This window comes from Osmerus eperlanus, chromosome 4 (genome assembly GCF_963692335.1).
Source record: "Osmerus eperlanus chromosome 4, fOsmEpe2.1, whole genome shotgun sequence".
Taxonomy (NCBI): Eukaryota; Metazoa; Chordata; class Actinopteri; order Osmeriformes; family Osmeridae; genus Osmerus; species Osmerus eperlanus.
This window is the reverse complement of record NC_085021.1, coordinates 5,632,254-5,658,091: the sequence shown is the minus strand read 5'-3', so window position 1 is coordinate 5,658,091 and position 25,838 is coordinate 5,632,254. Positions and strand designations below refer to the sequence as shown.

Below are 25,838 nucleotides of genomic sequence, written 5' to 3'. Positions count from 1 at the left end.
AATACTAAAGAGCTTAAGACCGAGGAGAGAGGACCTCTGAACTTTTTCGCTTGAACACTGCGTAACACACCGCCAGTTGATTGTTTGTGGTGACTTTGTGCGATGTATGAGATGGAACTCTCTCAGGTCCCCCCTCTCAGCTCGTGAACTCTCTCTCTCAGCTCCCTCCTCTCAGCTCGCGAACTGCCATTCCCATCTCCCACATGTTGTCTGAACAATCTCGGAGCGCTTAAGCACCTCCCATGTATTTGTACTAAATGACATCTGACACATTCAGTCTCCAACCACCGAGGAGAGAGAACTTCTGAACTTTCGCTTAGGAACACTGCGTAACACACAGCCTATACACAGCCTATTGAAATGAACGATTGAAAGTCTTCTAAAAAGGAAATTGTGCTTCCGTGGACATCTCTCCTGTACCAATAACTCGTACATAGACATATTATTCAGTTGATTGTTTGAGGTGACTTTATGCGATGTATATGAGATCGAAATGACATGTGAGCCGAGCCTTTCCATTTTCTTCCTGGTGCGCACCTCCATGTTGAGTTAAACCGATCATTTCGGAAAACATGATCTCTCACAAACTATAAGCCTGTCACGGTTAACATAGGTTATCCATGTTGTTAATAAATTGGTGTCACTGAGCTGCCGAGCTCCGATCGTAGCATATGCCATTCGAGAAAAGGCACCAATAAGGAGTTTAAAGCCCCCCACAATAGCCTCCAGTTCAAACGTCGAACGACATATGCATTGTTCATTAAGTTAATATTACAGTAGTAGCGTGCTGTGACAGGAGCGAGGTTATGAAAACTCCGCAGGAATAAAAGAGAAGTGTCTGTGTGAGGGTATGTAACAGACTTAGCCCCGCTCCGTCACAACAAGGTGTTGTTCGCCACTCGCTGGGCTCGAACGCACGACCTCTGCACTACACCAAAGAAAAGCAAGCTCTTCGTTGTCGCGTATGGCCTTTTATAATTACTGTTTGGAGAAAATGTAAACATTGATGCGGTCATTTCACATCCATTTTCTATTCAACTCGCTCCACAGGCTGCGGCCGTACAGTAGGCTACTAGTATATGGCCGATACTTTAATTGTTTGTGAAAATCTTGATATTGATTTTGGGACAGTGACGTGGCTGGTTAGCTAGCAAATATTTTTGTCAAACATATGAGGAGGTGCGGCCACAAGCGCTTTAAAAATGAAGTTGTCTGATGAGGTATGGTGGATGGAGAAGTTTTTGTAAAAAAATGGCTGCCTGAAATCACCTTGATAAAATATGATTTGCCTTAAGTAATCATATATTTATTCACATCATAAAAACCCCCTAGTTCTCTTCTTCAATATGGTATCAACAGTTAAGGTGTATGATTTAATATGAAAATTCATAAAATTTGAATATTAATATGAATATCTTCAACATCATATGGAATGTTTGAAATGTTGGCTTCGGCAGGATTACAAGACATGTAGGCGTGGCAACAGGTTTACAAGACATGTAGGTGGAAACCTGCCTACAAAAGGCCTCCGCGGCAACGAAGAACTTGAGTTTTCATAACCTTCCTCCTGTCACAGCCCGCTACTAATATGAACTTAATGGACAATACTATCTGGACGATCTATTCTGTGGTTCTGAATGGTAAAACATTATGCTTTACAAATTGATTTATTATTGTTGATTATTCTAAAGTGTGACTGATAACCGGTATTTTTATCGACCCATAATTCTGCAATGAACTGTCAATTGAACTCAATTTCTATCTTCAGGTATGTTGGCTTGGACAGCCCAGGCTCAAATGACTCAACTCAGTGTGCAAAAGGGAAAGACTGTCACTCTGGACACACATATAGCTGGACTCCAGACTGACGACGAAATACTGTGGATATACAATGAATGGATGTTACTGCAGGTCCATCGGGGGAAATTACGAAGAACTTCGTTAGATGAGCGGTTTAAAGACAGACTTCATCTGGACAGAGAGACCGGATCTCCCTCTGTGAGAGACATCTCAGTCCACGACGCTGGAGTTTATCAGTTACGAACCATCAGAGGAGACAAAGCTGCTTATCCCATAACTATTAATCTATACGTTTATGGTAAGTTTGGTTCAAACCTTTTACACCAATCTGAATTTTAGCGGCATTAAAGTAGCTTATCTGAGTTTTGGTACGGGCTCTTTTAACTCAATATTGTGAGTTTAGTTGCATATTGCAACTAATCAAAAAAAAAACATGTAGCTACTTTGACACAGTTCCTATAGGTCACTTTTAGGCATACAAATTAATTTGTAAAGCGCATTGAATTATGAAAGAAATGCGCTCATGTTGCCGGTGCATTGTTTATAGATGTTTATTCTTTAATATGACAACTGAAAGCTGAAATGTTGAGTGAGCTTAGGCTACTTGGTCGAGTTCCCAGTTTGATTCTGGTGTAGAGGGAAATATCATCTCCTAGAGTAGCAAATCGGCAATTCATGACTGTTTTCATATTTTCTGACACGGTGTCCGGTCCTGCCATCAGTTACTCCTTCCTCCGTCTGTCAGCTAACAACGTCTCTTGTACGGTGGAGTGTTCTGTGAAGAACGGGAGAGATGTGACCCTAAGCTGGTCCAAAGGAGAGGAGAGGCTTTACCAGACCAGCAGTCCTGATCTCTCCTCCAACATCTCTCTCCATCTGGAGATGAAGGACCAGGATGGAGACACCTACAGCTGTGTGGCTGAAAACCCCATCAGTAACCAGACAGTCAAACTCCACAAGACAGAGCTGTGCCCAGGTCAGTGGCTGTTTCTCTCCATGTCAAGAGAAGCAGATGACAAACAACTAAACACAGAGACTCTGAATCCTCAGTTTTCATAGTAACTTCTCTGATGCACTTTATTACACAAATTATAAACATTATAGTACACTGTCATGTCTGCCGGTCTGTTTACTGTTGGTTATAAAAACACCTTGTGAGAAAGACAACCATTTAGCACTCACTTTTGACCATAGAACCTGGAAACTATAGTAAAACTCCATGGTTGTGTGTGTATGTGTTTCTTCAGTTCTGCCTACAACCACCAACTTTCGCAATCACACTAGGGACCGGGGTGCTGTGGCTGTGGCTGTGGCTGTGGCTGTGGCTGTGGCTGTGGCTGTGGCTGTGGCTGTGATTGTGGCTGTGGCATACAGGAAGTTTAAGGTAGAATATGATAAAATATTCAACCAATAGAACCAAGTTGAATATTATTTGACAATCATTCTAGTATATACTTGTATTGATGGCACTGTTGATTGCTGAAGGTCTGCATGTGTTCTAGTAAGCAAGAGTTCACCTTGTTGTGTCTCACAGAGAGGTTGTGATGGAGAGGGAACCTCCACGGAACATGACAGTTCTGCCAAGTCTGTCATCTGATGACCAGTAATGCTGTAGGCAAGGAGACACCCTGCTAGCTCTTAATTGCTGAAGAGTTGAGTTGCTGAATGAAGGTTTTTCTAAATGCTTTTCTAAAAAAACCAAAAGGAAAAAAACTACTAAAATGTTGAACTGCTGTTCAATGTTATCTCCTCTCATTACATGCATTTTGTATGCCACTTTGGTATGGTCACCAATTTACATACACTTCCTTTTTGGTCATCATTTGGTTTCCTTTAAATTGTTTTTCTAATGAGAGACAAATACAACATAATGAGTCAACATTCATCTAATGGTTTTCTCGAGAACAGAACAGAAATGATATACAAACATACAAATAGATCCTTCATGACTTATACTGTGCTCGACAACAACAAAAACTAATGCAGCACACATCTTTGATATCTGTCACTGTTAAATTGGAAGGGGACCAGGAGTCAGATCCAAGTGGAGAACAGAACTTTAATAAGAAGATTCCAAAGGTACAAAGGGATAATCCAATGATGTGGTCAAAACGGGTGTGTCAGTACAGGAACAACAGGTATTGAGGGGCAAATCCACAGGAGCATGGCCAGGGCCAGGGGATGGTCAGACACGGGAGCAAAAGGAAGATCCAAGACACTGGGTCAGGGTGCATCTTAACAAGGTCTGTCAGGGTGCCAGTGACAGGTTATACACACGTAGCAAGACTAGAAAAGACTTTGCAAAGTGACTGTGCTGAAAGGGAATCTATATAGTTCTTTTCCAGTTTTGAGGTCTTTGCATTGGCTTCCTGTCCAACAAAGAATTGACTTTAAAATCCTGCTGCTGGTTTATAAAGCACTGAATGGTTTAGGGCCTAAATACATTTGTGATCTGCTGCTACCTTATGAACCATCCCGACCCCTCAGCTCACAAAGTAGACCAGTCTGGGACTGGTCTACTTTGTGTTCCAAGAGTCAGAACTAAACATGGAGAAGCAGCGTTCAGTTTTTTCTGCACCACATATCTGGAACAAGGTCCCTGAAAGCTGCAGATCTGCTGAGACCCTCAGCTCCTTTAAATCCAGATTGAAGACTTTACTAATCGCTGTTGCCTTTAATTGAACCAGATTAAAGAATATCAATTTCTGCGTCTCACTCCTGCATTTTATTTTTTAAACTGCACTGCAACTTTTATTTTATTTCTTGCTTTTTGAATGTTTTTAATGTGTTATTGAATGTTCTTAATTGTTTTTAAATCGGGTTTCTTTTGCATTATGTTTTGAGGCTTTTAATGGTTTTATGTGAAGCACTTTGAATTGCCTTGTTGTTGAAATGTGCTATACAAATAAACTTGTCTTGCCTATATAGGGAAGGGCGAATGATGCCTTGTGAAGCTTTGGACCATCTTAATCAATTGATTAAATCCTTATTTTTAAACTGTTGTTTAGTCTGTTCCTCTCGGTCACACACACTGTTCCCTCCTTCCAAAAAAACAAACCTTTCTCAAGTTCTAGGCTTTTTATACTAGATGGCGTAGTCAGACTACGCTCATGCTACAATCATCCCTGTAGTTGTGACAGGCAGCATTCTTTGGGTCAACTGTAGGAAGAATATGGATGACTGGGCTTATGTAGTGTGATTCTCTTTGGCTTAGTTGCCAACAATGGTGTGAGCTGAACTGTTAAAGGTTTCAGATTGAATTAACTTTTTAAAAGGAATGTAGAGAGGTAACTGACAGATGACCATTGACAACCTCATAACACCCAAATATAACATGAGTCAGACACATTTTAAAGGATACCTTAAAAGCTGAGTCATGAATTCCCATACTCATATTAACCCCTGCCTATTATGGCAAGCCGTTTTATCATTTAACCAATGAATTCTTGATATCCAAAATTCGAATTTTTGATATTAAGAATTCAATTTTGGATATCAAGAATTCCAATTTTGGATATCAAGAATTGCATTTGGGATATCAAGAATTCGAATTTTGGATATCAAGAATTGCATTTTGGATATCAACAATCCGCATTTTGGATATCAAGAATTTCATTTTGGATATCAACAATTCGAATTTTGGATATCAAGAATTGCATTTTGGATATCAACAATTCAAATTTTGGATATCAAGAATTGCATTTTGGATATCAACAATTCGAATTTTGGATATCCAGAATTGCATTTTGGATATCAACAATGTATGTTAATGACCTTAATGGGGGCGGGATTATATTTGCATGTTCTATGTTATATCTTGGCAAGCCGTTTTATCATTTAAACAATGCTAGTTAACATGGCTGCGCGTGTACTGAATGGTCCGTGTACCTTGTGGCCATTGGTTTTTCTATTTTGCAACCCGTGTTGACAAACGCAAAATAGGGCCGTAATATCGTTTTGTCACTTTAGTAAGTCGAACACACATTTAACCCTCGTGCTGCCTTCGGGTCACATGACCCAAAGGTTCATAACGAACCATCGTTGTGTTTACCCAATTTTACCCAATACAAAAACAAATACAAATAATTTTCTTTTAACCATTCCAATGTGGGGGGTCTGAGACAGCCCGACAGTTAAAAGAAAATGCTTCACTTTGTTTTTGTATGAGGTAAATTTGTCGCAATACGACGGTGGGTCACAATGACTGATGGGTCAGAATGACCCGAAGATAACACAAGGGTTAAGTATAACGGCTTGTTTTTGGTTGTTTCGTTTTTTTTTTTTTTTTTTTAATAATGAAATAACCATATAACACAAATGGTATAACGAGCCATTAATCGTTGTTTTGATTATTCCATATCCTTTATGCTGATATCTGCAAAAGATGAAAAATAGGCTCGTAATATCGATTTGTCCATTTCGGAAGTCAGAACCAGATGATGGGGAAATGCGTGGTATCCGTTGTTTTGTTTTATTTTGGAATAACGGAATAACCATATAACACAAATGGTATTACGAGCCATTTACTCGTTTGTTTGATTATTCCATATCCTTTATGCTGGTATCTGCAAAAAAATGAAAAATAGCCTCGTAATATCGTTTTGTCCATTTTGGATGTCAGAACCAGATTATGGGGAAAGGATGGTTTCCGTTGTTTTGTTTAATTTTGGAATTACGGAATATCTATATAACACAAACGGTATAACGAGCCATTTACTCATTTGTTTGATCGGCCGTATTATGCATACTGGCACAAGTGAAAAAGAGAGAGAGGGGGGAAAATGTGAAACTATTGGGGGTGTTATTACTTGCGAACACCAGAGGGCAGCAACGACTAGCTTTAAAAAAAATGTTCCTGGGATCTGCAGGCCTACAATCTTGACGACATGGCAGCAGGTTCTTTCGTAGAAGACACACACACCAAACTGAAGGCACATGTTGACCGCGTTTGCTAGTTGCTACTTAGTTAATAAATCTTTGATGAACCCAAGTTTCTTTAATATATATTAAGTTTCTTTAATATATATTAGAAACATTACAAGACGGGGCTCCAGTGTGTGTTCAAACAAGGCCAAAAGTGCCAGACGGTATCAATCACACCCGTGCAAGTAACACTCCACGCCCCAACCCTCCCTCCCCCCCACCTAAATGACGCTTTCAGTTCTGTTGTACGTCTTAATTAAGTGCATTGAGGCAATCATAGTAAGAAAGTTGAGGTCATGTGGGCTACCTTTGCAGTTTATATAGACACACAACTGACACTGTTGTGGATACTTTTCTGTTCTGATCATATTCTATGTCCAAATTCAACTTCTTAAAAATCCAAAAACAGCTTAATGAAGAACTTTAATGAAGTGCATCAAGGCAATCATTGAGCAAATCTTCCCTTTTTATTTATAAAAAAACATAATATTATTTTCTCATGTAACTTTTATTCAGTTTGGATTAAATGTAGAGTTAACTTGACCCAAAACATTACATTTAAATCTATTCAATTTTGCAAAAGGCCATTGTAGGGACAATGCAAGTGTTGTCCTTGCATCCATCAATGTACAACACGTTTTAACCTACATCAATGCAATCATACCCTGTGACACACAATTAAAAAATGTCCTTTGAAAGAAAATTTCTATTCTGCTTGTGACGATTTGTATATCTGCCTTCACTTCTGTGCTTAAAGTTAGTATACTATCTTTGGGGGGGGGGGGGGGGGGGCAACAGTTACATTGGGGCCAGAGGTTCTGTTAGAGGGGCCAGTTACATTAAACATTATTGTTGTCATATAGTTTTCTTCACTGCAGTGCAGGCATTAACAGGCAAAAGCAGTGGCACCCCCAGAAATGTTTTATAGGAGTGGCCAGATGGGGCCACTGAAATCCTGGGGTGGCTTTCCAAAATCACAAGTCATAACTGAATTTCAGCAATTGTATTATGCTGTTGTAGTATTTAGGTTAGTTGAAAACATCAGCGGACTGGGGAAGGGTGACAGGATCTGAGTGTGGAGATACGTGGACTTATATGCCGGAATGTTTTATATACAGTACACAGTCATCTTTTGTGCAGGATACAGAGAGAATAGAATATAGAGACTTGTTTAAACAATTGGAAAGCGTGAGAAGGTAAAGAAGTGAGTGGAGAAAAGAGAAGCAGAAAAGTGCAACACCCTCCCATTACCATTATCTCTAATTCACTCTCCTGAGTCTCATCTGTGTTGTATGTCTGCAAACATGCAGTCATTGGACTTGTGTGGGGAGGGTTTGACAAGTGTGATGACTGTATTCCTCCACAGATAGCATGGGCTTGGACATGGAGTTGGACCAGTTACTTTTCACTTTGACTTGATGGGTGTGACCTGTGAAGAATGAATGGCACCATGCAATGGTGAAGGGCTATAACCCAGGGTTGATTGCAACTGGTGTTGGAAAACACATGTAGTAGGGTAGAATAGAGGAACTGGGCACAAGTTACTGGTTTGGTCCCTGGTTAGTCCCCAAAAACGTGGCAGAAACAGCAGAAACTATTCGATGGCATTGCATCAAGGCCCAATTGGAGCAGAAGTCATAGGATATTTACAATTGTAGTAGGCCAATAGATCTGTTTTAAAAGTTCAGGGGTGTAATTTGTTGGATATAAAAGGTGAAGCACAGACAAAAGGGAAATCAGATTTTCCTGGGAACCCTCTCGTTGCTGCTCCGTGCTGTTTTTGGACTTTGAAGAAGTTGAATTTGGAATATGATCAGAACTTTTTTTTTAAGTATCCACAACAGTGCCTCTGTCAGTTGTGTGTCGATATAAACTGCAAAGGCAGCCCACATGACCTCAACTTTCTTACTATGATTGCCTCAATGCACTTAATTAAGACGTACAACAGAACTGAAAGCATCATTTAGGTGGGGGGAGGGAGGGTTGGGGAGTGGAGTGTTACTTGCACGGGTGTGATTGATACCGTCTGGCACTTTTGGCCTTGTTTGAACACACACTGGAGCACCGTCTTGTAATGTTTCTAATATATATTAAAGAAACTTAATATATATTAAAGAAACTTGGGTTCATCAAAGATTTATTAACTAAGTAGCAACTAGCAAACGCGGTCAACATGTGCCTTCAGTTTGGTGTGTGTCTTCTACTAAAGAACCTGCTGCCATGTTGTCAAGATTGTAGGCCTGCAGATCACAGGAACATTTTTTTTAAAGCTAGTCGTTGCTGCCCTCTGGTGTTCGCAAGTAATAACACCCCCAATAGTTTCACATTTTCCCCCCTCTCTCTCTTTTTCACTTGTGCCAGTATGTATAATACGGCCGATCAAACAAATGAGTAAATGGCTCGTTATACCGTTTGTGTTATATAGATATTCCGTAATTCCAAAATGAAACAAAACAACGGAAACCAAGCCTTTCCCCATAATCTGGTTCTGACATCCAAAATGGACAAAACGATATTACGAGGCTATTTTTCATTTTTTGCAGATACCAGCATAAAGGATATGGAATAATCAAACAAACGAGTAAATGGCTCGTAATACCATTTGTGTTATATGGTTATTCCGTTATTCCAAAATAAAACAAAACAACGGATACCACGCATTTCCCCATCATCTGGTTCTGACTTCCGAAATGGACAAATCGATATTACGAGACTATTTTTCATCTTTTGCAGATATCAGCATAAAGGATATGGAATAATCAAAACAACGATTAATGGCTCGTTATACCATTTGTGTTATTATTTCATTATTCAAAAAAAAACGAAACAACCAAAAACAAGCCGTTATACTTAAATGTGTTTTCGATTTACTAAAGTGACAAAACGATATTACGGCCCTATTTTGCGTTTGTCAACACGGGTTGCAAATTAGAAAAACCAATGGCCACAAGGTACACGGACCGCATAAGGACCATAGGGACTAGTCACGACCAAAGTTTGGGAAAGACACAATCGTCCCCACCAATATTTTGTTAATTTTCGAAAAAAATAAATATTTGTTTCTATCTCATTCGTATTATTATCTATACTATGTTCGTCGCTGAGAAAAGTGAAAAATACATTTCCAAGTTAAACAATGCGCCCTCGAGCCTGCGAGACAAGATGATGTCATTTAAGTTAATTGTCTGAAGTGGCAGAGTCACACTTCTTGAATCGTGACTTGCAGAAAGAGAGCTGGCAGTACGACAGGAAATTATAAAGCCTCATATTCGTTTGGTCTCAGCATTGATATTTTTGACCCTTTTGTGCTTTATAGATAGGAAAATGTCACCCAAAAAGAAGAGAGATATCCGAAGTTTTTTCACCACCCAGAGAGTAAGCTATCAAGAAGGTCGTTGTTAGCTCGCTAGTAGGAAAACTACACACACAGTGCAAACCTGCTAGCCTTACACCGCCACCCATTGTACAATGGAAACATGTTTTGAAAGTTGTTAGTGTAGTAGAGCATGTAACTTTTGTTTGTATTAAATCTATCCCTAGCGTCTGCAATCTTTCGACCAGTGTGTTCTTGTTGAAGCCAGAATGATAAAGCTAACCTACCCACATAATGGGACCGTGCTAGTTTAGCCTAGTACCATCAGGCTAGCAACTCAAAAGTGATGTTAACTGATAATAAGTAGGCCTATATGATCCCTTGGATAGTAATATCAGAGAATATCTAATATAAGGAGAACTGCCACTCTCGGGAAACTTCCGGGTTCTTAACTGGTTGCAGTTCCATGTGAGGGCGATAACGAGGCTCTGGTAATATGCCTATCCCTGTAATTTCGACCAATGTCAGCAGTCAACTAAGCATGGTTAGTGTCTGTATTAAATTAATGAATTACTGTGCAGAAAAAAAAGCACCCTGAAGATACAGATGGAGAGCAGGTTGGTGATGAATCAGCATCAGGGGTTCAGGTGAGAAGTTGAATTGTCCATTTTGGTAAAGATTGCATTAAATTAACAGTTTTTTAAGGGATGTTTAGACAATGTTACCCATGAATGTTATCATTCACACTTATACTTGTAGATAGTAAAAAGGTGCTATAAATTGGTATGCCCAAATGTATGCATCTTATATGATTTCATTGCTCAGAAGTCCAGTACAGATGATGTAGGCTTAGTACAGCTCCATAAAACCTGAACCAATTACCTACATATAAAATAAAATATTTCTGAACAAAGTGTCCCTACCAAAGCTGAGACCAAACCTACGCCCTTGCATACACATTATTCAGTTGATGGTTTGAGGTGACGTTATGCGATGTATGCATATCTATCTTCAGGTATGTTGGTTTGGATAGGCCAGGCTCAACTGACTCAACTCAGTATGCAAAAGAGAAAGACTGTCACTCTGGACACGCATGTAGCTGGACTCCAGACTACCGATGAAATACTGTGGATATACAATGAATGGAGATTACTGCAGGTGAACCGGGTCCGGGGGGAATTCCTAAGAACTCTGTTAGATGAGCGGTTTAAAGACAGACTTCAACTGGACAGACAGACCGGATTTGACCTCTGTGTCCAGGAGAGGGATTCCAGGTGCTGCAGACTAGTTCCCTCGCCAGACCATTTATGTAAATATTAAAGAGGGTGGGACTCAGATTGCATCTCTGTCTTCCTCCTCGACCTTGGACAAAGAAGTCTGTATGCCTTTGTCCAATTTTGACTGCACACTTGTTATTTGTATACATTGATTTTATGAGGTCATATGTTTTACCCTCGACTCCGCTCTCTATCAGTTTATATAAAAGGCCTTCATGCCAGATTGAGTCAAATGCTTTTTGGAAATCAACAAATCAAGAGAAGATTGTATTCTTGTTTTGGTTAATTTGTTGGTCGACAATTGTTTCTAGAGTGAATATATGATCCGATGTACGGAAATTTGGTAGAAAGCCAATTTGACATTTGCTCAGTATATTGTTTTCGCTGAGAAAGTGCAGGAGTCTGTTATTAATAATACTACAGAGGATTTTACCCAGTCTGCTGTTGACACATATCCCACGGTAATTATTGGGATCTCTCTCTCACACACGCCTGAATACCTGAATGGGAAATCATTTGAACTGTCAAATTCTCTCTCTCACACAAACACACCCAAATGCACACGTGCAATATATATATATACACACATACACATGTCAGTCACACACACAGTATATTTTGTTTGTGTGTCTAGGTCACTCACTGTCTCAGGTTGTGGCATACTGATACATACTGGGCAGCAAGTTATGCCCTGTCTCCTTCTCCTAGGAGTTTTTTTACCTTTGAAGGTCACTAAGACCGTTGAAATCTGAGATTACAGAGTGGAATTTGTTCCAGTAACCATTTCTGATATCACTGAATGTTTCACATTGTAGAAGGAAGTGTGCCCCTCCCTCCCTATCCTTGCTCTCTGTGTGCCACACACACACACACCGGCACAGTATCCAATTCACTTATCCATCAACATGGACACTACTATCTGGGTGATCTACTCTTGGATTATGAGTGGTAAAAGATACTACACTGTACAAAATTGTTTATCGTTGATAATTCTGAAACAGAAAGTGTGTCTGATAATCTTTAATTAAAACTCTAAATTTCTGTCTCTAAGAATGTTGGCTGGTGTAGCCCAGAGTCAACTGACAGTGAGGTCGCAAAAGGGAGAGACTATCACTCTGTACACAGGTGTATCTGGACAGACCGGATCTCTCACCGTGAGAGACATCTCACTCCACGACGCCGGAGTGTATCAGTTACGAACCATCAGAGGAGACAAAGTGGCTTATCAAACCTTTACTCTATCTGTTTATGGTTAGCTTGGTTTAATTGTTTTACACCGGTCTGAATTATACAGTAGCTGCGGCATTGAGTATAGGTTCTTTATTACCTGAATACTTGTCCCACACGTGTGTGGGATTATTGTTTGATACCAGAGTAAATGATCTTTCCATTGTTAAGGCAATGCCGCAGGATGACTTCAAGCACTTTATTTATAACAAATAATTTTGTAGCACAGTCTACTGGTCAACATGAGCTACCAGAATGATTCAGAGTTTAAAGTCTCAAAATATGGAGGGAGGGGAGGGGGGGTAATATTCAGCAGGCACCAAACACTATTGATATGCAGCTATCTATTAATATGAATATTTATAGTGAGTATGAATATTCATAGATTTCACATGACATCACGTTCCAAGGGGCACGCCCGAGGGCACAAAAGACTTTCCGCTGCCCGCCAACCATAAGAAAGTTATAGCCTACATTTACTCTGAGTCTGTTGCTTTTGTGTTGCCAAAATGCCAGATAGTTGTTGTGCTATTGGATTCATTAATCGAAGAGTAGACAAGCCTGGGCTGTGTTTCTATAGAATTCCGTCCGATAAAGAAAACCCAGAGAGGAGATGATTCAGTGTGCTGTTTCTCTCCATGTCAAGAGAAGCAGATGACAAATTATGGACATGGAGACTCTGAACAAACTATACTATACTGTCATGTCTGCTGGTCTGTTTACTGTCGGTTAGAAAAACACCTTTTGAGAAGACTTAAAGATAACCATCTACTATTCACTTTTGACCACAGAACCAGGAAACACTAGTAAAATTCCTTGGTTGTGTGTATGTGTTTCTTCAGGTCTTCCTACTAACACCAACTTTTGCAATCACCCTTGGGATATCCTGGTTCCTGGACTCCTGGTGGCTGTGGCTGTGGTTATGGTTGGGGCTGTGGCATTATACAGGAAGTTTAAGGTAGAACATGGCAGAACATTCTACCAATGTTGAAAATTATTAGTCATTCTAGTATATACTTGTAGATGTTACCGTTGACTGCTGAAGGGCTCTATGTCTTCTAGTAAGCAAGTCAACATTCCTCCGATATGATCATAGTATCAGATATGATTAGAACATATATTGTATGTTAATATACAATATCTGTTCTGATCCCTCTTTCATTTCTACCTTGCTCAACAAAAACCAGGCCAGAGGTTCCTGAGAATTCTAATCATCATCAATCAACATTAAACTACATGTTTATCTGTCCTCACATCATTCAGTGCCTGTGGCTCCAAACCCTGACGAGAGAGCGCCTGAGTTAGTCAGGTACAGTTAACTGGTTGGAGAAGAATGTTTACTTTGAGTACAATAGATGAGGCTTTAATGGTGGGTTATAAAATAAAACCCTGTCTCTGCAGACGTGGATAGAGTAGATGGTCTCGGCGGGACTGAAGTGGTTGTAGAGCATTGCCTCGGTAACATGTTGGTGTATATCTCCTACATAAGGAAGCTTTTGGACGTCTAGAAGAACGCTGATTCATTTTTTTGCTGACTATCTCATTGGAAATGATTTCAGGCAACTAGATGACTTATGTCTAACAAGGTTCTTTAAAGATCCTGTAAAGTAAATTCCATGTTTTGCTTCCAAGTACATTATATACGTGTGAAATTAGTTCCTGTGTCACTAAGTGAATGTTGTAGCTCGATGAGTCTTTCATGGATGAAACATGCCTATTCATTTTGCTTTTGTTGGATACAGCTGTTGATTAAAGTTTCTTGTATTGATGAAATAGTAGTTATTGTGTACATGTAAGAACCTTCTATAATCTGGTGTCGGGAGAGAGACAATAAGGTAAGTTATTTTTTGTATGTGTACTGTTAAACATAAAGGAGATAAGCTGGCATGTAATAAGAAATATGGGGACCTTACCAAACAAGGTGAAATAATTCGAAACCTCAGATAGATCGGCTACTGTTCTTCCATGTTTTATGCATTTCGTATTCCTAAATATTGTAGTTTTATGATGCATTGGTGTTTTGGGGGGGTGATGATGAGTGTCTTCTACTTTCTCCCCGTGTGACAGTGGAGGATTTGGAGCGTAATGATGGAACTGCAGAGGCCCTACTTCATGTCCGAGAACCTGCTCACCATCCTGAACAAGTCCAACGAGGGGACCAAGACAATGGACTAACCTGAAGGACCGTGTGTGTGTATGTGTCCATATGACTGTTATTGATTGCCACACTGTGTTTGGGTAAGTGTGTGTGTGTGTGTGATGGTTTTGTTGATTGACTGTCAGATGACGTGCGTGTGCATGTGAGTGAAGAGAACAAAGGGAGATGAGTTCCAACAGCCATTATTAACCATGTCTGTGATGTGTATGGAATGTGCCTTAAGTATGCTATAAAGTAGCTGGGCTCCGTATAATTTTGACACAAGCAAAGCAATGAGAGATTACTTTTTTTAACAAGAATAGTTGTCTTTTTGACACCCGTTCATACTGGCTACTGAAGTAACACGGTCTAATTGATAAGTGGCAATTGTTTGCTAAACAGTAGGTGAAAATGACAGGACAAAAATGGATTTCATTGTCGGGTTTCTATTCAACCATGATTGTACTTTTGACATTTGATTTTAGAGAACTTTAACTGTTAATTCTTTTTTCTCTTAGATGTCTGAGTTGCTATCTTGAAAATGACAGTTTTATCTGTCGGGTTACTATGGATTGACAATAGTCTGTTGCTTTAGGCCTATTGTACCAATGCCACCAGTATTACATTTGAAAAAAAAGCTGTCATGCTAAGATACTAAAATGTTCTATAAAGTTATTTTATTTTCCTGATTAGGTTGTCTTGATTCATGTTGTTAAGCATTCACCATGTACTGCCCTGTATTGTACTTACAATTTACCAAAGCAGGTTTTACAGTTTAAACCATAAACTAAAGTAGAGTTGAGACTGAAAATATTTTGTCAGCTTGACCTAAAATGCATTATTTTGTAATGCTCAAGTTGTGTTTGTAATGTGATATTACAACATGTAATGTGTTGTTGCTTTTCACAGTGAAGGTTCTTGTAAATAAAGTGTTTCGTAAGCTACAAGACGTTATTGAAGTGTGATATGTTTATGATGAAGACATTAATATAATTTCAAGAGTAATCATTTCTATGTACATAATTAGATGCAGCATGTCTTGTATCATACTGGATACAACATTTAAATTGTTCTAATTTTGTCAGTAACGAGACTCTAGTTGTAAATTACATTCAGTTGACCATAGAGACAGTTGTTGTTTTGTTAACAATTAAACAAGATAAACATTCAACAACAATATTTAAAAAATATTATGAGAAAGCAATTATAATAGCGGCTACACCTGCTTGTGATTGGCTTTTGTCTGAGAGAATGTGAGTGTGTGTGTGTGTTGGTGTGTGTGCAGTCATGATCCAAATGAAACACACAATCAAGCCCCCAGGTGTGTTCGAACAGGAGTGTGACTTCCCTGAAGTCAGGTGTTCTTCCTGGACACAGAATCAGAATCAGAAAGGGGTTTTAATCGCCATGAAAGTTTGCATAGACAAGAAATGTACTTTGGCAGGATGGTGCATACATTAAACATATAGGAATATTAAAACTTACATATGTGATCTAACTATTCAAAAGGAACAAAGTCTCGCTGATACTACATTTACATGACGCTCTTATACAGAGCGACTTACAGTAAGTACAGGGACATTCACCCGAGGCAAGTAGGGTGAAGTGCCTTGCCCAAGGACACACAGTCATTTTTCACAGCCTGGAATCGAACCAGCAACCTTTGGATTACTAGCCCATTCCCTAACAGCTCAGCCACCTGACTCCACTAAGCGGAGTCTAGCTAATACGAAAGGGTTTAGAATAAAATATAAAGTAGCCATAATTTAAAAATACAGATACAAATACTACAAAAGATACAAATAGGGCAAATTGCAATGTGGCAAGGTGTCATTGTGCAGGTTGTGATTAAAGTCATTAAAGTCAGTGTGAGCCCTTGGCCTTGTTGAAGAGGCCAACAGCGGATGGAAAGAAACTGTTCTTATGGCGTGAGGTTCGACCGCAGCCTTCTGCCAGAGGGGGGTAGCTGGAACAGGGAGTGTCCAGGGTGGGAGGGGTCGGCCACAATCTTCCTCGCTCGCCTCAAGGTCCTTGAGGTGTGCAGGTCCTCGAGGGTAGGCAGATTGCAGCTGATCACCTTCTCAGCAGTGCGGATGATACGCTGCAGTCTGCTCTTGTCCTTGGCAGTGTCTTTGGCAGGTTGAATTTCTTCAGCTGCCGTCGGAAGTACATCCTCTGTTGTGCTTTTTTGGTGAGGGAGTTGATGTTCAGTTCCCACTTGAGGTCCTGGGATAGGATGGTGCCCAGGAAGCGGAAGGACTCCACAGTGTTGACTGGGGAGTCACACAGGGTGATGGGGGTGAGTGGGGCTGTATTTTTCCTGAAGTCCACAACCATCTCCACTGTGTTAAGAGCATTGAGCTCAAAGTTGTTCTGGCTACACCAGGTCACCAGGTTGTCAGCTTCCCACCTGTAATCAGACTCGTCCCCATCAGAGATGAGCCCAATGAGGGTGGTGTCGTCCGCAAACTTCAGAAGTTTGACGGACGGATGACTGGAGGTGCAGCTTTTGGTGTACAGGGAGAAGAGCAGAGGGGAAAGGACGCAGCCCTGAGGAGATCCGGTGCTGATGGACCGGGAGTCAGAGACTTGTGTTCCCAGCTTAACACACTGCTTCCTGTCAGACAGGAAGTCTGTGATCCACCTGCAGGTGGAATCAGTCACGTTCAGCTGGGAGAGCTTGTCCTGAAGCAGGGCTGGGATGATGGTATTGAAGGCAGAGCTGAAGTCCACAAACAGGATCCTGGTGTAGGATGCTGGGGAGTCCAGGTGCTGTAGGGTGAAGTGGAGGGCCATGTTAACTGCGTCGTCCACAGACCTGTTGGCTCTGTAGGCAAACTGCAGGGGGTCCAGTAGAGGGTCTGTGATGGATTTAAGGAGGCTATTCTACCTGGCACAGGGACACTGTGAAATCAAGGTTAACCCCAAACCCTGGACAGAGGGGCTCAGCGAATGTGATGTGAAAGGTGTGCAGATAACCTGTAATCAGACTCATCCCCGCCAGAGATGATCCCAATTAGGGTGGTGTCAGCAGAGAGCAGCTTCATGCCAATGTCCTGCACGTCATTGTTACTCAGCTGTTACCAGTTTTCTCAGGGAGGAGTTTAACTTCATGTTTGAGGCCAGAGAAGCACAGCCCTGCTCTGTGACCAGAGAGACTGACAGCCTGTAGAAGGTTATCATTACAAGAAGGACTACAAACACTACCGTGGTCCGTGACGCGCTCCTAGTTGTGGTACTGCTTTGTCGCTATAGGTTTTACAGGACAGTGATTGGAGGGCTAAGGAGGTTGTCTGGCTGATTACCTTCGACTGCGAAGCTCCCTATATTGGAGATGAAAGTTTCTGCACAAAATACTTAATATGAATTAGCAATAATACACAAAACATGCTTTTGATATTCTTTGAAGTGCTTCAAGTACAATAACGCTGCTAGTTTTAAGAGCATTATTCATACAGCCTCTAGGTCTATGGCACATCTATGTGCCTCATGAAACATAGATGGTAAGAAAACTTAATTTATTGATCAAATAGAAATGTCACCTTTTTGTCTAAAACGCATTGTTTCGGGAGAGATGACGTATGGTCTCCATGGTGTATAGACATATCATGACGTCATGGGGCAGACAGGGATTGTGACGTGCTTTACCAAATTATAAGAACTTGTTACACAATCAAATCAGTCATTGATGCTCTGTAGACAAGTAGCGAAAAGCTTTTGATTCTACTTTTTCCTCGTTGGTAAGTGTACTGGAATTGTACATTTTATTTGAGTATTTCCTATTTCCTTCCTCGTTTGTCATCGTTTGTCATCTTTAAAGAAACTTTGTCGGCCTAAACAGAAGGTAAGTCTGGTAAACCTGAAGTAAATGAAACAATTTAAACTGTTGAGAAACATCGACGAAAATACTTAGTTCTGTCATTTAAAAAAATTTGTTTCAGGTGAATGCAGTGTTCAGTATCGTTAATCGTATCGAGTGGACTTTATAGTTCCAGATAATCCTCAGATGCAGTAGTAAGACAAGGTAAAACGCAAAGTAAATATCCTTGCACATTTCCTGTATAACCAACCAATCTGTCGAGCACGTCTCAAACTATTGAATGTCAATCAGTATTACTGTTACAACTCTATTCAGTTGCTTGTTGTTGGTTTCAAGCAGTATTTTTAATCAGTATTTGAGTATGACTATGGTATTGTACGTATAGCACTGCTTTGGCATATCTGTTATGTGTGGGGTGGGGGCTGAAGTCTGTCTATATACACAGTAGGCCTAATGCTGATAATAACTTAACCAGTACTTAAAATGACTAGGAATGGTTGTTAATTTCTGTCTATTGGGCCCTGGACATACTCTCACAGGTTCATTTATTCATACAGACTCTAGGTGGCGCCATTGCGGCACGAAACATAGATGGCAAGACAACTGGGTTTATTGTTCAAATAGAAATGTCACCTTTATGTTTAAAAGGCATTGTTTCGGGAGAGACAGCACATGGTCTCTCCATGGTGTATAGACATTATGACGTCATCGGGCAGACATGGATTGTGACGCGCTTTACAAAATTATAAGAACGTTACTAAATCAAATCAGTCATTGATGCAAGCAAGGAGCGAACCGCATCTACTTTTTCCTCGTTGGAAAGTGTAATGGAAATTTATATTTATTGTAGAAATGTATTTGAGTATTTCCTAGATTGTCATCTTTAAAGAACATGGATGACATCCCGAAACATAAAAAACTTCGGCGGCCTAAACAGAAGGTAAGTCTGGTAAACCTAAAGTAAATAAAACAATTTACACTGTCGATAAACATCGACAAAAATACTTAGTTATTGTATCAGTAAGGTACTTTTGCGTTTGACAGTTGTGTTTCACACATAGCCTACCTAACGTGATTAATACTGTAGACCTTTTTCATAGTCATCATATGTATATCCATTTCATATGTAAAAGTCATGTTTCTTTTTCGAAAAATAAAATAATCTCTGTTCAAGACACTCGCTGTATTTTCCCGCTAACCCTAACCCTTCTCACTCTTGTGTGTGCGTGTATGTATGTTTTCATACGTCTGCGTGTGTTTGTGTGTGTGTGTGTGTGTGTGTGCGTGTCTAGCCTGCTCGTCTCGCTACCCTCCAGTTGCCCCTTGCGCCCTGCTGGCCAGAGCTGGGACTGAAGCTTCCTGCCCTGCTGTTCTCAGACAGGAAGCTGCTGTTCTCAGACAGGAAGCTGCTGTTCTCAGAAGATCAGAACCCCCTCCAGGTAGGAACACATACCTGTAGAGACTCAACACATTGGACACTATGTTCATGTCTGACACACTGATCAAAAGCAACATACAAATAGTTTTGCATTTAGTAAGAACAGTAGATAACAAAGGTTCAGAAGTGCATAAGTCTAACAGTATTTCAGTGGGTAGAGCCAAGGTCTGTATTTTACTATTTAATATCAGCATAATCCCAAATACAGTATGTTAATGTCGAAGTGTAATAATAACAATATAATCATGTCAGAACTTGGTGCCAAAGCCTCCTCGATGCCCAGAGCCCAGCCGCAAGAGCAAGGCTGCCAGGAAGGCTGCAGGAGCTGAGAAGGACACAGGGGGCAACAAGGGGCCTCTGGCAGAGTCCTGGAGGGTTGTGGAGGACGCTGGAGCGGCTTATCCTTCAGCCCTGGATGACGAGCTGGCAGGACTAGGCAGGGTGGTGAGTAGAAGGCCCTAATCCACCTCCCTGGGTACTACAGACTCCAGCCAGGCTCCTCTTCTCCTCTCTATCTTCCTCCACCTTTCCTGTATCTCTGATACTGGCTCTGTTACTGTGCCTTGCTAAGTATTTTTCTTGCCTGCAGGTGACTGGTGGTGCATGTGCGAAGATGCTTCCCGTCCCCCAGACCAGCTACTGTGAGTCTTTGTTCATTAATGTATCAAATGTAGACTATTCCTGATGAAATGATCCCTTGCTGTCAAGAGAAGGGATCCACCAATCACATTGTCACTCTCCTCTTCCTGTAGGTGTTCTTCCAGCAATCAAAAGTTACTCTCGCCCAGTGGAACCAATCAGAGCATCGGCCTCTGAAACACCCGGGCCCCTGGGCTGCAGAGCCACACCAGATGGAAGGGAGAGTGCGTACTCCTCTCCACCTGCATCTCCACCTGCGTCTCCACCTGCGTCTCCACCTCTGTCTCCACCTCCGTCTCCACCTCCGTCTCCATGCCGACCTGAGGCGCAGTCTCCAGGTTCTTCTCCACCTCCAACCTTGAATGACCCCGTGACCTGGGAGACCATGCCCAGTCTTCTGTCATCGGAGGAGACCGAGGACGAGCGTTCTGTGTTGGAGGCCATGATGTCACACCCGTCAGTGCTCCTCCAAACGTCCCCTTTAGACTAGTGTCCTGTTCAGCATAATGTTACGATGCGTCGTCAGTTGTCATTGTACTGTGAAGTGATGTCAAATGTCAGTTCTTGTTGTCGTTACAGTCATTGGAAAATCATCAACAGGGTCCTGTTGAGGAAGGTAAATAAAATGTTTACGTTAATTCCCTTTACTCAGTCTGACAATCACCACATGTATCTGTATTGCCATATTCTCCCTCCCTCCCTCTCAGAACAAGAGCGTAGCTGAGCTGCAGGAGCGCTCGGAGGAGGTCATGGAGTGGGTTCTCAAGGTGACCAACGAGGTGGTCCTGCCCGCCATGGCCCTTTACCAGGTCCTCCACATCCGCAAAGACCAAGATGGCCGCCCGCTGTCCGCCACCATCTCCTACAGCAGCTGTGACTCCCAGAGTGACAGGTCCTCTTCTGCAGGGCTGCTGTCCACCGCCAGGCCTGTCGTCACTGGCTCTCTGACTGGGATGGTATGTTTCAACCCTGCTGATTCTCCCCAGGACCAGGCCTCTTCTCCGGGCTCCGCCCAGCCCTACGTTCCCCAGGGCGTTCTGAGAATTATCTCAGAGAGGTTGCACCATCTGCTGCTAGGAGGGCAGGGATCCAGGTCCCAGAGCAGGATGCTGGGTGGCAGGCCTCCGATGTTGGACTCTGATAGGCCCACGGAGAAGGACGTCCTCGCCACGGCATCCCTCACTGTGGCAGAGATCCTGCTGAAGGTGCAGGCGGTGAGGGATAAACAAGAGCACGATGCAGAGGACAAGCTGTCAGCCTGTGCGGAGGAGCTCTACGAGTCTGTCATGGGAGAGGTGCTGGAGAAGTTTGCACTCCACCGCCCCTGCTGCTTGCTGTCGGACTGCCGTGTGACCAGCATCTCCGAGGACCTGATATGCAACGCCTGGCAGGACGCCAAGGAGAAGATTCAGGTCCTCGCCAACAGCCACACTGACGCCATCAACGAGCTGGTGTCCCCACGGTCCCCGTTGTCTGCCGACACGAGGGAGAGGATGGAGATGGCCTCCTTCCTCATTGGTAGCGTGGCGGAGGCGGAAGAGATGGAGAAGGCGATGGCTCCGCCCAGCCGCGTGACGTCACCGACCCTCTGCTCCCTGAAGGAGAGCCTCTCTGGAATCCTGGCCTGCCACGCCCTGTTCCAGAGCCCGGGCGTGGTCCCCACGGAGGAGAAGCTGGACCTGGTGAGGATGGTGGGGGGCTTCCTCCAGGAGATGGAGCCCACAGAAGGAGGCTCTTCCCTGGACCAGCCCCAAGAGGCCTACGAGGCCTCCCTGCTCCAGAGCGTGGCCACAGCCTGCAACGTAATCCACAACGTCCTGAAGAACTTCCACGCAGCCCAGCAGCTGACTGGGCAAGTGGAGGTGGCAGACTTCCTGCAGCCTGGAAGTAAGACCTTCACCATGGTGGTGAAGTGTGTTAGCCAGAGCCTGCTAGGAGACGTTGCCATGGAGCTGGATGCCCTGAGGAGGAGCCCGGGGGCCAGCATCAGCAGTGGGAGGAGCAGCAGGAATCAGGAATGCGTCCCTCTTGACACGCAGCAGGAGCGACCAGTGGAGTGCAGCTCTGCTAGCAAGGAAGAGCAGGAGGAGGAGGATCCTCAGAAGAAGGAGGAGACCGCCCCTCCCTCCTCCAGGAGCACTAGCGCCTGGAGCGAGGCTAGCAGTGCTGCCAGCTGCCAAGACCTCAGCCTCACCGCTGAAAACATGCTGGACGCCATCGTGCGGATGGCCCACTCGGCCTCCAGATCCTCCCCCGACAATCAGGACGACAAATGCGACGGAGGCTCCTCCGTCAAATCGTTCGACCAGGCGGAGTACGACCTGGGCCGCCTGCTGGCATCCCACACCATGTGCACCAGGATGTTCCAGGTGAGGATCCACCACTTCTCCGAGCAGTTGATTGGACGCATTTATCAGCTTCTCCTGGACACCCGGATGGGACGACTCCCCTCGACACCCCACTGCCGCTCCGAGCCCAACTTCCAGAACCTGGAGGACAAGGAGCGCCTGGACCAGGAGCTCTTCACCCCTCTGCTGTACAATTTCTTCCAGACGGCCTTCAAGAGCCTGATGGGGAACCTGCTGGGCGAAGAAGACCTCACGCACGACCACCGGGCCGACTCCTGCAGCGATGCATCCTCGGACGGCAGTGACAGCAGCAGTGACAGCAGCAGTGACAGCAGTGACTGTCCCTCCCTGGACTGGTCCCGTGGGATGACGCCGGGCCCCAGGCATGGGGTTGTGGGTAGTAGGAGATCGCAGAGCAGGTTAAAGCCCTCCTGCAGCCAGGACCAGAGGTGGGCGCTGGAGGCCATTTGTGAGGTGTTGACTACCCAGGCGGGAAGTGACCTCTACAAGACCTGCAACGACCCACAAGAAAACATGGTCGTTGTTAGCAAAGGTAGATACATTTTTTTACCTTTTAGATAAAAAAAATTGTAACTATACTATTTTAAGACATGCTATTGTAAGACAGATTTGTAAGTATTGAGTTATGCTGAATGACAGTGTAGGTCAAGTAAATAACTATAATAATAATATTGTAGTTAATAGCCAAAATATGTTATGAGAAAAGTATAGTTAATAGCTGTAATAGTGCAGTTAAAAGTGTGTTTTCTTGTGCCAGGCCTTGATGCTGAGGCCATGGCCAAGGTCGGTATCCTAGCCAGCTCCTCCTCTGAAGACATAAGCCAGGAAGTGACAACAGGAAGTCTCGACCCAGAGTCAGGTCTCATCAACCAGGAAGTAGGCCAGCCTGAGATGGATGACAACGAAAATGCTGACTACCCTGATGATTTCCACGAAGAGGAAGAAGGGTCAGATTGCCAGACAATTGCCAAGGGTGCATTTATCAAGGAAGAAGAGAAGGATGAAGATGATGGAGCTCCAGGCCTCCCTGAGGAGGTCCAGGATCATCCCTCCCTACCTGCGAGCCACTCTGAGATACCCTCCCTACAGCCTGGGGAAGTTCTGATCCAGAAGGTCCTGATACCCCGCCGGCCCAGCGCCCTGCACCACCAGACCCTGCATGACCTGCTGCACAGGTTGGTGGGACGCCTGGCCCTCCAGGGGCCCCTTCGTTCCTGCTTCACCCCCACCAACTCGGAGATAGAGGCTGTCCTCCTCCAAGACGTGAGCCGGTTTCTCTGGAACCAGGCTAGGATTGGCCTCGTCCTGGAGCATGAACCCCAGAACCCGTTCTTCGGTGGCGCCGATGCCCTGGACGCCATTTTTGAGGCGACCTACGCTGAGCTGATGCTCTGTTCCGATAGAAACAGGGCCCAGGTCCACTCCGCCCTCCAGGGAGGGGCAGGCATCGTCTGCATGGCCGAGAACGTCGCCAAGGTGATCTGCCATCACGCCGAGGTTTGGCGGCCTTCTGCCGTGTCGGGTGAGAGTCATGATTTGGAAACAGGTTGTGAGGAGAAGGAGAGCGCAGAGGACTCTGCTGGCTTGGAAAAGGCCGGTAGAAATTCCACCACCTTCATCACAAACACAAGCTTGGATGAAGGACTTGAGATGGACTCTGCTGGCTTAGAAAAGGCCGGTGGAAATTCCAGCCCCTTCTTAAGCAACACAAGCTTGGATGAAGGACTTGAGATGGAGTCTGTTGGCTTGGAAAAGGCCAGCAGACTCGCCTCCTGCCTCTCGTCCTCCTCCACTTCCAGGTCCTGCTACTCGTCCTCTTCCTCCACCTCTGTTTTCTCCTCTTCTTCGTCCACCAAATCTTCAACCAGTTCCTTCACCTCCATGGGCTCCATGGCTCGGGCCCCTAGTCCAGAGGGACATCATTTGGGGCCATTCGGAAAGACCGACACCCCCATCCTCCAGAGATGGTTCACACTGGTAAGCTGAAAACAACACCACACACTGGCACTAGGTAGAACTGACCTGTGCTGAGTCAGCGATAAGAAGGGACGACATGTGACAATCTCAATGAATCTGTGTGTCTTTGCTCTCACTTCCAAACCCAGAAGAAAGAGAAGACTTTCCTTAAGGATGGACAGCATGTGGCTGCCAAGGGAAAAAAGACAAGCAGAATATTCAAGACAAACAAAGTGTCTCCCCTTAGCGCTGAACGTAAGATCCTGACTGCACATTTGCTCATTTAGGCTTTCCCACTTTAGTTGGCTCTCCCACCATTTCACACACACACATACTTGCACACACACACTCACAAACACACACTGCATACAGATACGCACACACACACACACTATTTTTAAGTGAGAGGTCACAGTGCTGAAGTTCCGTGTGATGTCATACCCTATTGTGTGATGGTGTTTCCTGTCCAGGTCCAGACCTTGGCGAGTCCTCCATTGCCAGAGGACAGGAGAAGAAGAAGAAGAAGTCCATCAAAGCCTTCTTCAGGGGGATCTCTGCAGTTCTCTCCAAGGCTTTCTGCTTCGGCTGCGTGAAGGATATTCACCAGTAGAGGGCGCCACCTGCTTACTCAACTGGCTGGCAGAGAAAGAGAACCTGTCACTACAACAACAACTGTAGCTACTTCCCTCTTCTGCAATTTTTTTGTATATTCCAATAAAAAATACTGGAATTTCGTTTATATCTCCTTTGTAATCGTTAAGCTGTTTGTGTAAAAGGTTGTGACATCACCATGTCAGGACTGCAGCCACACAGAGAGGCTGATTAGCATTTGTTAGAGTAATTGTACACAACCACCTTACATCAGTGTAAAAGTTACCTTAAACAATATCAGGCATGTGTATGTAAAACTTTTACATACACATGACCAAACTGTTTATT

General features: G+C 43.4%; 2 protein-coding genes across 2 annotated transcripts in view; both read left to right on the top strand.

The window, feature by feature from the left end:
* Nucleotides 1-25,518, top strand: part of LOC134018409 (uncharacterized) — a 50,468-nt gene extending 24,950 nt beyond the window's left edge. Inside the window, exon 4 of the mRNA XM_062458328.1 lies at nt 25,225-25,518. The gene's annotated coding sequence lies outside the window, so the exon portion shown is untranslated. The remainder of the gene's footprint in view (nt 1-25,224) is intronic.
* On the top strand, nt 1,798-14,715 carry LOC134019523 (SLAM family member 5-like). Its single transcript, XM_062460483.1, has 4 exons — nt 1,798-2,098; nt 2,546-2,776; nt 13,383-13,498; nt 14,608-14,715. The coding sequence occupies exons 1-4, from the start codon at nt 1,798-1,800 to the stop codon at nt 14,713-14,715; spliced, it is 756 nt and encodes a 251-aa protein (XP_062316467.1).
* Nucleotides 25,519-25,838: the final 320 nt, after the last annotated feature.

Bases quoted from the DNA above. Each gene is read 5' to 3' on its own strand.
- LOC134019523 (XM_062460483.1), top strand. From the start codon at position 1,798: ATGACTCAACTCAGTGTGCAAAAGGGAAAGACTGTCACTCTGGACACA. The intron at 2,777-13,382 runs GTCAGTGGCTGT...GTGTTTCTTCAG, and splicing joins CAAGACAGAGCTGTGCCCAG to GTCTTCCTACTAACACCAAC. The intron at 13,499-14,607 runs GTAGAACATGGC...CCCGTGTGACAG, and splicing joins CATTATACAGGAAGTTTAAG to TGGAGGATTTGGAGCGTAAT.